Genomic DNA, 13,354 nt, shown 5'->3' with positions numbered 1-13,354 from the left:
AAAATGAACTGTTGTAAGTCAAGGACTACCTGTAGTCTCATAGCAATGATCATACATGAAAAATAGACTCTTTCCTATTTGTATGCCCATTAATCACAACAAGAAAAGTTCTGGTTTCGATTGAACTTTAAAATTTCTTGTATCAGTGTATAGATTTGAACCTAAAATTTTCTGCCTTTTTACATGTCCACCAGGCATGATAAAATGATCCTTTGTGTTGCCCTCATTTCCAACATAAATTTGAAATATCCTTATATATTCTGACTATCAAACTCAATTCATGACTGTTCAGAAAAGCTGAGGTATAAAAGAAATGTTATTTCTAGAGTGGCAATGAGTTTTCAATATATAATGAGATTTGCTCAGTAAAGTCATATGAAATAAATATTTTAACCTGTCTGACTTGCTGAAAGCAATTCACGTTCTTATAAAAGGATATAAGATTGTGCCCTGCTGCTTAATTCCAGTTGCTAAGGATTTCAAAACGGCTTCTGGATTGTTAGTATTACAAGGTAAAGGTTCCCCTCCCACATATGGCTAGTCGTTCCCAACTCTAGGGGGTGGCGCTCATCTCTGTTTCAAAGCCAAAGAGCCAGCGCTGTCTAAAGACATCTCTGTGGTCATATGGCCAGCATGACTAAACGGCGAAGGCACACGGAACGGTATTACCTTCCCACCAAAGGTGGTTCCTATTTTTCTACTTGCATTTTTACATGCTTTCGAACTGCTGGGTTGGCAGAAGCTGGGACAAGTAACGGGAGCTCACTCCATTGCACGGTGTTAGGGACTCGAACCGCCGAACTGCCGACCTTTCTGATAGACAAGCTCAGCGTCTTAGCCACTGTGCCACCGTGTCCCTGTTTGTTAGTATTAGAGCTGGTTTATAAGGGTGGTAAAGTTAGACATTTGCCTAAGTCTCCAAATCAATGAAGGTTCTACTACTATAAGAGTACTACTATTTGCATTTTGCATAGAAAATACTATGTACCACCTAAAAGCATATTCTGTTATGATAGCCAATGTTTTTCACTTTGGTTGGCCCGCAGAGATTGTTATTCCCAAAAGGTTCAAAATAATGGGGCCCATACATTAGCAAAATATTATTGAGGTAAACAAATTATATATTTTTTTAAAGGTTGCAACAAAATCCAGTTTGTGTGTGCATGAGTTTTTAATAAGCTGAATCTGATCATTGGAATTTGTAAGAGTTTGTATTTTTGAATATAGGGATTATTCTTTTCACTGGACACGTTGAATAGTTAAATAGTATTTAGTAAAACTCATCAATGTATAAATTGACTAACCAAATAAATAAATGCATCATCTTTTTTATTTTGCTGCATGCCGATTCTACCAATTCAAGTTAGAAGAATTGAGTGGTAGAATATAATTCATTTAAAATTTCTGTTTAGTCAAGTGTGGAGTTTTGGAGCTATTTTTGCAATAGTATATGGCTTATGAAAATATGCTCAGATGGTGCTAGAGAATAGTTAGAATGCTTCATCGTCTGGTCTATTAATACATATTCAAAAGTAAATATCATTTATCACTTGGGTCGTGCGTAAGAATAAATCATAATGTGATTTATACTTTGGCTTGGTGAAATATCCCCCCCATCATGACAATGTTGTATTTAAGTCAAAACACCATGATTTACTGAGGAAAAAAAAGATTATTCCTAGATAAGAGGATATTTAATTACAGCTGTTATCTCAAATTCCTTGAAAGGTAAATTTGAGAACAATATATGCAAATATCTGTGGTTTACCTAAGCCAATGTAATTGAACTGATAGGCAATGAGAAATAGGTTGTCCTGATCAAACACCCTAATCTCAGGAACTGATTTAAGGATGGATACATAAGACAACAGAGGGAAGAAGTTTCATGAAATGATTTGTGAAAGCGCCTCTCTATGAATACCACACACATTCTATGAATGGAATAGAGTCTGCCCCTTTACAAATGTATGGAGGCATTGTTCAAATGCTTCCAGAAGTACAGTGGGGCAAAAAAGTATTTCGTCAGCCACCAATTGTGCAAGTTCTCCCACTTAAAAAGATGAGAGAGGCCTGTAATTGGCATCATAGGTAGACCTCAACTATGAGAGACAAAATGAGAAAACAAATCCAGACAATCACATTGGCTGATTTGGAAAGAATTTATTTGCAAATTATGGTGGAAAATAAGTATTTGGTCACTACAAACAAGCAAGATTTCTGGCTCTCACAGACCTGTACCTTCTTCTTTAAGAGGCTCCTCTGTCCTGCACTCATTATCTGTATCAATGGCACCTGTTTGAACTTGTTATCAGTATAAAAGACACCTATCCACAACCTGAAATAGTCACACTCCAGACTCCACTATGGTGAAGACCAAAGAGCTGTCGAAGAACACCAGAAACAAAATTGTAGACCTGCACCAGGCTGGGAAGACTGAATCTGCAATAGGCAAGCAGCTTGGTGTGAACAAATCAACTGTGGAAGCAATAATTAGCATACAAGACCACTGATAATCTCCCTCGATCTGGGGGCTCCATGCAAGATCTCACCCCGTGGGGTCAAAATGATCACAAGAACGGTGAGCAAAAATCCCAGGAACACACGGGTGGGGGGGGGACCTAGTGAATGACCTGCAGAGAGCTGGGACCAACGTAACAAAGGCTACCATCAGTAACACACTATGCTGCCAGGGACTCAGATCCTACAGTGCCAGACGTGTCCCCCTGCTTAAGCCAGTAAATGTCCGGGCCCGTCTGAAGTTTGCTAGAGAGCATTTGGATGATCCAGAAGAGGATTGGGAGAATGTCATATGGTCAGATGAAACCAAAATACAACTGTTTGGTAGAAACACAACTCGTCGTGTTTGGAGGAGAGAGAATGCTGAGTTGCATCCAAAGAACACCATGCCTACTGTGAAGCACGGGGGTGGCAACATCATGCTTTGGGGCTGTTTCTCTGCAAAGGGACCAGGACGACTGATCCGTGTACAGGACAGAATGAATGGGGCCATGTATCGTGAGATTTTGAGTGCAAACCTCCTTCCATCAGCAAGGGCATTGAAGATGAAACGTGGCTGGGTCTTTCAACATGACAATGATCCCAAACATACCACCCGGTCAACGAAGGAGTGGCTTCGTAAGAAGCATTTCAAGGTCCTGGAGTGGCCTAGCCAGTCTCCAAATCTCAACCCCATAGAAAACTTTTGGAGGGAGTTGAAAGTCCGTGTTACCCAGCGACAGCCCCAGAACATCACTGCTCTAGAGATCTGCATGGAGGAATGGGCCAACATACCAGCAACAGTGTGTGCCAACCTTGTGAAGACTTACAGGAAACATTTGACCTCTGTCATTGCCAACAAAGGATATATAACAAAGTATTGAGATGAACTTTTGATATTGTCCAAATACTTATTTTCCACCATAATTAGCAAATAAATTCTTTCCAAATCAGCCAATGTGATTGTCTGGATTTGTTTTCTCATTTTGTCTCTCATAGTTGAGGTCTACCTATGATGCCAATTAGAGGCCTCTCTCATCTTTTTAAGTGGGAGAACTTGCACAATTGGTGGCTGACTAAACACTTTTTTGTCCCACTGTACTTTCATAGACATCAGAAACCTGTCAAATATCATTTCAAAACAGTGGAGCTTAAAATCCATGTCCCGTTTTCCAGCAGCAACTTTACAAAGAGAAACTGGACTACTACATCAGTCTTTTTCAAGCTGGACTTCTGGTGTGTGCTCTTTAACTCTCAGAACTTTCCAGCTACCATGACCTTTGCTGAGAATTCTGGGAAAGGAAGTTCCCAGTACTATTTGGACAGTACTCAGGTTGGGGAAAGATGAGTGATGGGACTCAATTTTTTAAATTACTGGTTCTGTGGACGTGGCTTGATGGGTGTGGCATGGCTTGATGAGCGTGGCAGGGCAAGGATACCAATGGTGGGTTGCCAATTTTTTTACTACCGGTTCGGGCATGCTCGCACATGTGCGACAAACATCTGGGCGGATGGGCAGAGCCTCTCACTGCCAGTACGACCGGTTTGCCCGATCCAGGCCGAACCGGCAGCAACTCCTCTTTGAAGGATACTGTAAAATCTCCATTCCCTCCCCACTCCAGGGGAAGGTTAGTGCAAAATCCCCATTTCCTTCCGATCAGCTGGGATTCGGGAGGCAGAAAATAGATAGGGGCGGGGCCAGTCAGAGGTGGTATTTACTGGTTCTCTGAACTACTCAAAATTTCCGCTATCGGTTCTCCAGAACTGGTCAGAACCTGCTGAATCCCACCTCTGGTTAGCACATCACAATAAGTGAGAAGCAAGCAGAATAAAATTAGATAGGAATGGAGTCCATTCAAAGAGAAAGGCAGCAAAAGACTTCGATAGGAGAAGGCAGGTTAATTTTTTTTAAAAAAAATCAGGAATAAGACAAATAACTCCTCTGCTTTTGAAGATGATGTCTGTTTATGTATGTAGATGGATAATAGTTGCATATATCTATTGTAGACCAGCTTTTAAAGTCAAGTACAAGCTGGGGGAACTTGCAAATACATCTGAAAGGCATATTTGAATAACAATAATCTGCCCATATACTGCATTACAATTATGAAGAGGTGGGCAGATTTGACCTAAATAACTACTGGGCACATACACCTAAAAATAATTCTGCACAGAACAAAAATGCTTTAAGGTTTAAATAAAATTCAAATCCCTTTCCTAACCTCAGATTACCTCGTGATTTATTTATGTACTTCCCTTTTTGCATGACTGATATCTATTTTGTAATCTTTTCTGTCACATCCCTTTGCTGAATTAGGTGCCTTCGTCAAAAGCAAAGATACCACAGTGTGTAGTTATTTTAATATTTTTGCTCTCTCTATTGTCAAGGCAACGCTTTCGATGACCTTCCCACATTTCATGATAAAGTTGGTCTATCAGAGATATATTAAGAGTATCTGATTGCATAGTTGCACGAATACTAACAAGTGAAAATATTTATACAACTTCATGGCTTGATGATTCTCAGTAGAACATACCTCCCCCTTGAATGCTTGATTTCTCTTTCCACCTCCATATCCATTTCTTTGAAATATGTTTGTTTAGAGGAGTGTCCAAACTTGGCAACTTTAAGACTTGTGGACTTCAACTCCCAGAATTCCCCAGCCAGCAGCTGGCTGGGGAATTCTGGGAATTGAAGTCCACAAGTCTTAAAGTTGCCAAGTTTGGACACCCCTGGTTTAGAGGGACCAAGGACTTGTTGTTTCATTTGCCAACATTTCAGGATTCAGAAAAGCATTTTCTTCCTGAGAGATACTCTTGGGATCCAGGGGAAAAAAGAATCAGTGTGGCTGAGAAAAATTACTACTCCCATTTCTTCAGTTGAATCCTCTTTCAAATATATTAAGCCTCCAGAAAATCAGAATCTGATTTTGGATTGTCAGATCTTGGGTAGCCTCCTGAACGGTTACTTTAGCAAGCGGTAAGTCTTTCCTCTGTGGATATTTGGATTCTTTGGAGAGGCATTGAAACAGAGTGGTACAGCGTTGAAATTACACGCGAGAAATTGGTCTCACCTTTGATAGTAACTTGATTCTCTCCTTTCTTGAGACAGTTCTCTGCAGATGCTACTAAAATGATTTCATAAATGGTGCGCACTTGTGAATTCTCTGGGCTTTTTCCCCTGTGAAATACCATAAACTTAAATTTCATATTTTATCCTTTTACTTAAAAAGCACGTACAAGTTTTCTAGACAGTTCATTTGTGATATTTCAACCTCACTTTTAAATTTATTAAATCATATCCTGATCATATCATGTATTGTTTTAAAATCACATATAAATAGAAAATCAGTTGTCAGTTAAAATCTTACATATTTTACATGCAGTATAGCAACATGACTTGGCTTACTACACATAATGCTGTCTCAGTACACCCAGTGTGAGCTGGGTTATACGTGATGCTGAATCATGTAGTTGTTGGGTTTTGACTTGTTACATATAGTGTAGGGTTTCCTGCCTAAGGGGGGGGGGGTTGGACTAGAATACCTCCAAGGTCCCTTCCAACTCTGTTATTCTACTCTGCTCTGCTCTATTCTACCCTACCCTACTCTACTCAAATCTAACTATTCTAGTTTATATACTCTAGTGTGGCCTAAAATGTTGTGTGAACCTAGGCAATTATGATTTATGGTTAAATAAAGAATGACTTCACAGAATGTGAGTTTCATTGATAATTCATTGCAGCTGCATAAATCTAAATATAACGGACATTTATGTATCATGATAGGGTATAGCTATCTAACATGGGTTGCGAAAACATAAACAACTGTTAAATGGCAGCAAGGAGATATGGGGCAACTGATATTTGTACCACAGCCATGGTAATGTTAGCCACACACACAAACGCACACTGCAATTCTTGCATATATGCAAGTTGAATTGGGGTGAAATGTGTGTGGAGAGACTGTACATCCTGCACTTAGTAAACAATGGTTTTTATCCTGATAGGGCCAATGCACTTCTTTTATGAATTGATTAAAACAAAACAGAATAGTAAGCAATTAGTGTTGCTTAATATTGGACTATATAATGTGTCATAGATTCCTCAGCACCATGTAATAGCGGCATCCCAACACGAGAAGAATAGATGAGTATGGATATGACATCCTTTTGCTGTCCTTGTGATGAATGGAATGGAGTGGAGAGGGAGGGAGGGGAGGGGAGGAGAGGTTGGTTCTGCAAAGCTCCCACTTCTCCTAAAACTCTGAATCTTTCTGGTTAGACCAAAAGGAACTGCTATAAATCAGACAATTGAAATCCTAAGCCTGACTACTGTAGGATTTCAATAGCATTTAGTCTGATGAAAAACATCCCTTTATAGTCCATAGTCTATCCAAAGCCTTTTTAAATGGAGATACCGAGGGTTGAATCTTGGATCCTTTGCACACAAAGCAAGTGTTTTGCCACTGAGCTATGGCTCTAAACAGTTATTAAATGTATGATAATGCCATTGAGGATCACATACAGCACAATTCTTATTGTGGATGGTTTTTTTCCCTATAGCCTGACACTGTCACCTACTAATGAAACTAATATTTTAATTGGGAGTATGAACACACACACACACACACACACACACACGGAGAGAGCGAGAGCGAGAGCTAGTCTTGTGACTGTAATAAAAGGAAATACAAAACTCCATGTAATCAAAAGAGTGCAGCCTCCTCAGCTGCTGCTAATTTGGGGAAAATTAAATTACAATTCATTTTAATTAGATTTAAATTAAGCCGGATAGCTTTAAGCATGGATAAAGCAGAGGTGGGAAGATGATAAAATCAGATAGACGGACAGATGGATAGATAGATAAAAAGCTAGGCTATAAGAAATAAATGCTCCTTAATTGTGTGGGTTGTTTTTCTTTTTTCTTTTACAATGACCATTTTTCTCTTGACGCCTCTTATATATGTTCTCTCAGCACCTCCAGCAAAATCCATTTCCTCAGTCCAACAAAGTTTACACATCGGAATTGCTCCCAGAGTAACATTGGGCCAGTTATTTTCTGTCAGCTCCACTTGCCATACAGGGATGCTATTGTGAAGAAAAAGAGAGCTTTGTGTTGGCTGTCTTGAGCCTCCAGAGCAGGGATGTCAAACTCAATTTCTTTGAGGGCCGCATCAGGCTGTGGTTGACCTCGGGGCCCCCGGAAGGGCTTTCTGACTGTGTGGGTGTGGCCGACTGGGTGGGCGTGGCCAGCTTGACACCACTTCCCAAACTGCTGGCATGTTTCCTCTTTGCACTGGGAAGGCTGGGCTAAAGCGATGCAGGCCGGTCCCTTACATTTTTCAGGATGGCCCTGCGGGCTGGACCCAACCACATAACTGGCTGAATGAACCGGCCTGCGGGTCTTGTGTTTGACACGCCTGTTTTAGAAGAATGTGGGAATATAAAATTAATAAATACAGGTAGTCCACCACTTACAATAGTTTGTTTAGTGACCATTCGAAGTTACAACGCACTGAAAAAAGTGACATGATCATTTTTCATACTTACGACCATTGCAGCATCCCCATGGTCATGTGATTAAAAATTCAAGCACTTGGCAACTGACTCATATTTAGGACGGTTCCACTGTCCGAGGCTCATGTGATCTCACCTTTTGTGACTTTCTGACAAGCAAAGTCAATGGGGAAGCCCACTTAACAACCATGTTACTAACTGCAGTGATTGACTTAACAGTGGCAAGAAAGGTCATAAAATGGGGCAAAACCCATTTAACCGTCTCGCTTAGCAGACATTTTGGGCTCAGTTGTGGTCATAAGTCAAGGACTACGCGTACTATTACTTTGCTTGTTTTTTTTTTTCTTACGGTAGTAGATCGGCATAAAGCAAGTAACATAATCATGGTAATAATGTTGGTAACAAATAGTATTACTATGTTCCATGTCTTTTTTTCTTTTTAATAGGTAATTAAAGTATATAGTGAGGATGAAACCAGCAGAGCTTTTGAAATACCAAGTGATATAACATCCCGAGATTTGTGCCAGTTGCTAATACTAAAGAACCATTACGTTGATGATCATAGCTGGACCCTCTTTGAACGCCTCACTTATTTAGGTCTTGGTAAGTACTACTTGCTTTTAAAAGCGGCAATATTTGTTGGGTATCGCTAATGGAGTGGAAAATTGAGGAGGCAGAGAGTAAATCTACAATGTTAGAGGCATTTGTATACGTTAGAAACAATGTGGTAGGATTTACTTGCACATACATATGCTCACACCAAGGACCTTAATCCTCAAATGCCCAGATTGTAGAAAAATGAGCTAAATCCTTCCCTGGCAGCAAATCCATAGCAAATCAGGACAACTTATAGTAAATCCCACCCTGTTGTAATGTCACAGCACAAACCCCACCTTTTACACCTCTATATCATGATGCCACTGCAGGACAGAGCTTCCATAGTGATATCACTGCACATGTTCAGAGGCTGCATATCTTGTTTCTTGTCTGCTAAAAGCCCCCTCCCCCAAATCCCCAAAATAAAACACCTCCCCCCCCCAACAACCAAGGCCTTTTCACACAGCTCATATTTTTTTCTCCTGGTAATTGTTGTCAGTTGCTGGCTGAGAAAAGACTTAGCTGTAGTCTTTAGATGCTTGTTTTCCCTAGCAAGGAATAATCAAAACACCATATATTTATGTACTGTATTTTTCAGACTATAAGACGCACCGGGCTATAAGACACACCTAAATTTACAGGGAGGAAACAAGAAAAAAATAGTATTTGGCTTCCCTGCATTACATTTTTGCCCTCCCCATCCCCCAGAATCACTCTGCAGTGCTCCACATGGCCTGTTTTTGCCAAAAATGCACCCATTTTTGGCCTGCAGAGTGTTTTGGGGGAAAGCAAAAACGTGACAAGCAGAGGGTTTGGGAGGCCAAAAACACCTGTATTCGGTCTATAAGAACACACCTAAATTTTCACCCACTTTCAGGGGGGTGGGGGAAGGTGTGTCTTATACTCTGAAAAATACGGTATATATTTAGGCTTTTGCTTGGATTTTTTGGGGAAAAAATTCTGGGAATCAAGTTTTCTCAGTTGACTTCATTAGTTATATTGAATTGGGGTAGACACCCACCCCAAAAGCCAAATAGTTTTCCATATTACCAAGGCAATCTGAATCTAGCTCCTCTTTAAAACTTATCCTTCTGTTTAAGTATACCTTGCTTTTTCTCTTTACTTCTTTACTTATTAAATTTATATTCTGCCCATATCATTAGCAAGGCACTCAGGGCAGCTTATAAGATAATAAAAGCGTGAATATAGAGACATTGAAGCATTAAAAACATTGCAAACACTAAAATAAACAGGAATTGGCTAAAATTCAGAACCAGTACATGAACAGAATGAAGGTGGTTCTTTCTTAATTCACTAGCCACCCATTGGCTTCAAGCCAATCAACAAGAAGTTTTAAGACCCTTTTGGAAGGCCAAGAGAGAGGGGGTGAATCTCACCTCCAGCAACATGTTTCAAAGGGTGGGGGCCACAGCAGAAAAGTCTCGTCTTTACTCATGGTTACTATCCCTAAATATTAGTTAATTTAATAATCAGAAACCTGCAGCATTCTTTGGCTTGATGCAAATTAGTAATAGCAATATTTCCTTCTGTGATGATATGAAAACACAGCAAACTTTACTGTAAACCTGATTGAATATAGCTTTAAAAATGGGAGGCAAAAGTCCTCCTCCTACAATTACCTGGGGAAAATTGGACAACTTGGCTCCTGCTTTTGGCATGAAGTATCCACACATACTTGGCATCTTTGCCCTTGCCCTTAGCCTCATGTATTGTTTGTTCCCCAGCCATCCAACGTTTTCCCATTTCTGGCTTGCAAGATAGAGGAAAGATGAGATTCACTATGGGTAGAAAGCTGGAGTGAGATTTTAATTTGAGCAGGAGAATAATTAAGTAATCCCACAATGCTTCAAAATCTTTCATCATAGTTATCCTCCTGGGAAATAAGTTGAATTTCTGGGGGAAAAAAACAGAATTAAGTTTACCTAGCAAGATATTCCAAATTCACTCTTAGGTGCTTATTAATTCATTTTCTTTATTTGCATACTGTCTCTTTCCACATCATCTGTGTTCTCTTTTGCTGACTAATCTAGTCAGTTATTTAGAAATGTGTTCTCATGAAGAAACAATAATGGAAGAGACAAAATTCTGCAGAACATGGAGGAAGCAAGAGGAGGTGCCCGATAGCTTGGGTTTGTTGAAAAGCCAAGCGCCAGAGATTGAGTGCACACTTTTACCAACGTAGAGTTTGCTTTGAAATCAGTTAGCCTGAAATTACATCATTCTTGTTGCTAAAACGTCCTAACAGTTTGTGGAAAACTAGTATTGTAGAATGTATTGGGCCAAATAAGGTTAAATTCACTCACCTGTGTGTTTTCAATAGACATAACTCATTCTTAGTCCCAATGTGTGGAATATATTAAGGTTTCCATCTCTGATAATTATATCTACTGTTGATCAAGGCTGGCTCTTAGTTGTAGCATGATGCATTTGTATTGTGCCCAATAGAATGTGTGTGGATAGGTGTGCATGTACTACACATACAGCTTTGTAGTTCTATTATTAAACTAGCCAGGAAGGGTACCTGGCACCCTGAGAGAGGAAGTCTTTTGTTTTTGTTTTTAATTTACAGAACTTTAATAATTGTGTTTATAAACTGAAGTGGTACATATGATTATCAAGAGTAAAGAAAATAAGACATTTAAAATGTGGCAGCCAAATAATGTAAGATATGGTACTTTCCTTCTCCTTTTTCTCCCACTCGTTGCCACACTTAATGACAAACAACAATTTACTATGCATATCTGCGTTCCAAAATAACTTAACCGGACAAGCCAAGCTAAGCCAATTCAGAAGAGTTTTCCTCAAGTCCAGTTGCATTAAAGATTCAAAAGATACAGATCACAGAACGTTCTAGCATTCGTCTTCTCTATGGGTGTCTTCTCCAGCATAAGTATACTTTTGAAATTCACTTCAGTTCGGTTTAATGACAGAATTAAAACGTATGAAGGAAAAGAAAACTTAATACTGTTTTTGCCCCTATTAATGCACAGGCTTTTAAATGCCACTTATTTCTCCTTGTTTGGAAAAGGAGAGAATACAGTTAGGGTGCTGCATGAATCAGCTGAAACACGTTTTTCAGCCTTGTTTCTAATGAAGAAGCTGCGAGAGGAAGTCTTGAAGTGAACCTGACTGAAGGCAGGTACATGACCACGTTCAGGGGCCTATACCTGAATAGCAATAAAGGAAGCAAAACATGTTTATTTCTCCTCCTTACTGCATTGGAGGGCTGCTATCTAGGGGCCCTGTATGGTAATGAATTCCCATCTGGGCAGTGGTGGGATTTAAATTTTTTTACTACTGGTTGTCTGGGTGTGGTGTGGCTTGGTGGGCGTGGCAGGGGAAGGATACTGCAAAATCCCCATTCCCTCCCCACTCCAGGGCAAGGACACTGTAAAATCTCAGTTTCCACCCCACTTCAGGGCAAGGATACTGCAAAATCCCCATTCCCTCCCCACTCCAGGGCAAGGACACTGTAAAATCTCAGTTTCCACCCCACTCCAGGGCAAGGATACTGTAAAATACCTCTTTCCACCCCATTCCAGGGCAAGGATATTATAAAATCTCCATTTCCACCCCACTCCAGGGCAAGGATACTGTAAAATACCTGTTTCCACCCCATTCCAGGGCAAGGATACTGCAAAATCTCCTTTTCCACCCCACTCCAGGACAAGGATACTGCAAAATCTCCATTCCCTCCCCACTCCAGGGCAAGGATACTGTAAAATCTCAGTTTCCACCCCACTTCAGGGCAAGGATACTGCAAAATCCCCATTCCCTCCCCACTCCAGGGCAAGGACACTGTAAAATCTCAGTTTCCACCCCACTCCAGGGCAAGGATACTGTAAAATACCTGTTTCCACCCCATTCCAGGACAAGGATACTGTAAAATCTCCTTTTCCAAACCATTCCAGGCAAGGATACTGCAAAATCCCCATTCCCTCCCCACTCCAGGGCAAGGATACTGTAAAATCTCCATTTCCACCCCATTCCAGGGCAAGGATACTGCAAAATCTCTATTTCCACCCCACTCCAGGGCAAGGATACTGCAAAATCTCCTTTTCCACCCCACTCCAGGACAAGGATACTGTAAAATCTCCATTTCCACCCCATTCCAGGGCAAGGATACTGCAAAATCTCTGTTTCCACCCACTCCAGGGCAAGGATACTGTAAAATCTCCATTTCCACCCCTCTCCAGGGCAAGGATACTGTAAAATCTCCATTTCCACCCCATTCCAGGGCAAGGATACTGCAAAATCTCTGTTTCCACCCACTCCAGGGCAAGGATACTGTAAAATCTCCATTTCCACCCCATTCCAGGGCAAGGATACTGCAAAATCTCCTTTTCCACCCCACTCCAGGACAAGGATATTGTAAAATCTCCTTTTCCACCCCATTCCAGGCAAGGATACTGTAAAATCTCCATTTCCACCCCTCTCCAGGGCAAGGATACTGTAAAATCTCCTTTTCTACCCCATTCCAGGCAAGGATACTGTAAAATCTCCATTTCCACCCCTCTCCGGGGCAAGGATACTGTAAAATCTCCTTTTCCACCCCACTCCAGGACAAGGATATTGTAAAATCTCCTTTTCCACCCCACTCCAGGGCAAGGATACTGTAAAATTTCCATTTCCACCCCATTCTAGGGCAAAGATACTGTAAACTCTCCATTCCCTGCCATCCCACTAACCTGCTTGCCAGCTCTGTTCTCCTGTGCAGGGCAAC

At 40.7% G+C, this 13,354-nt stretch overlaps 1 protein-coding gene across 1 annotated transcript in view; it reads left to right on the top strand.

The window, feature by feature from the left end:
- The window catches only part of GRB14 (growth factor receptor bound protein 14), a 62,706-nt gene that overhangs the window by 16,265 nt on the left and 33,087 nt on the right, over nucleotides 1-13,354 (top strand). Inside the window, 1 exon segment of the mRNA XM_081936551.1 lies at nucleotides 8,460-8,616. Coding sequence (XP_081792677.1) covers nucleotides 8,460-8,616 — 157 coding nt within the window.

The sequence above is a fragment of the Natrix helvetica genome, assembly GCF_964273705.1.
Source record: "Natrix helvetica genome assembly, chromosome: 1".
NCBI lineage: Eukaryota > Metazoa > Chordata > Lepidosauria > Squamata > Natricidae > Natrix > Natrix helvetica.
Note: the sequence above shows the minus strand (reverse complement) of the source record. Positions and strands in the feature narration are given on the sequence as shown.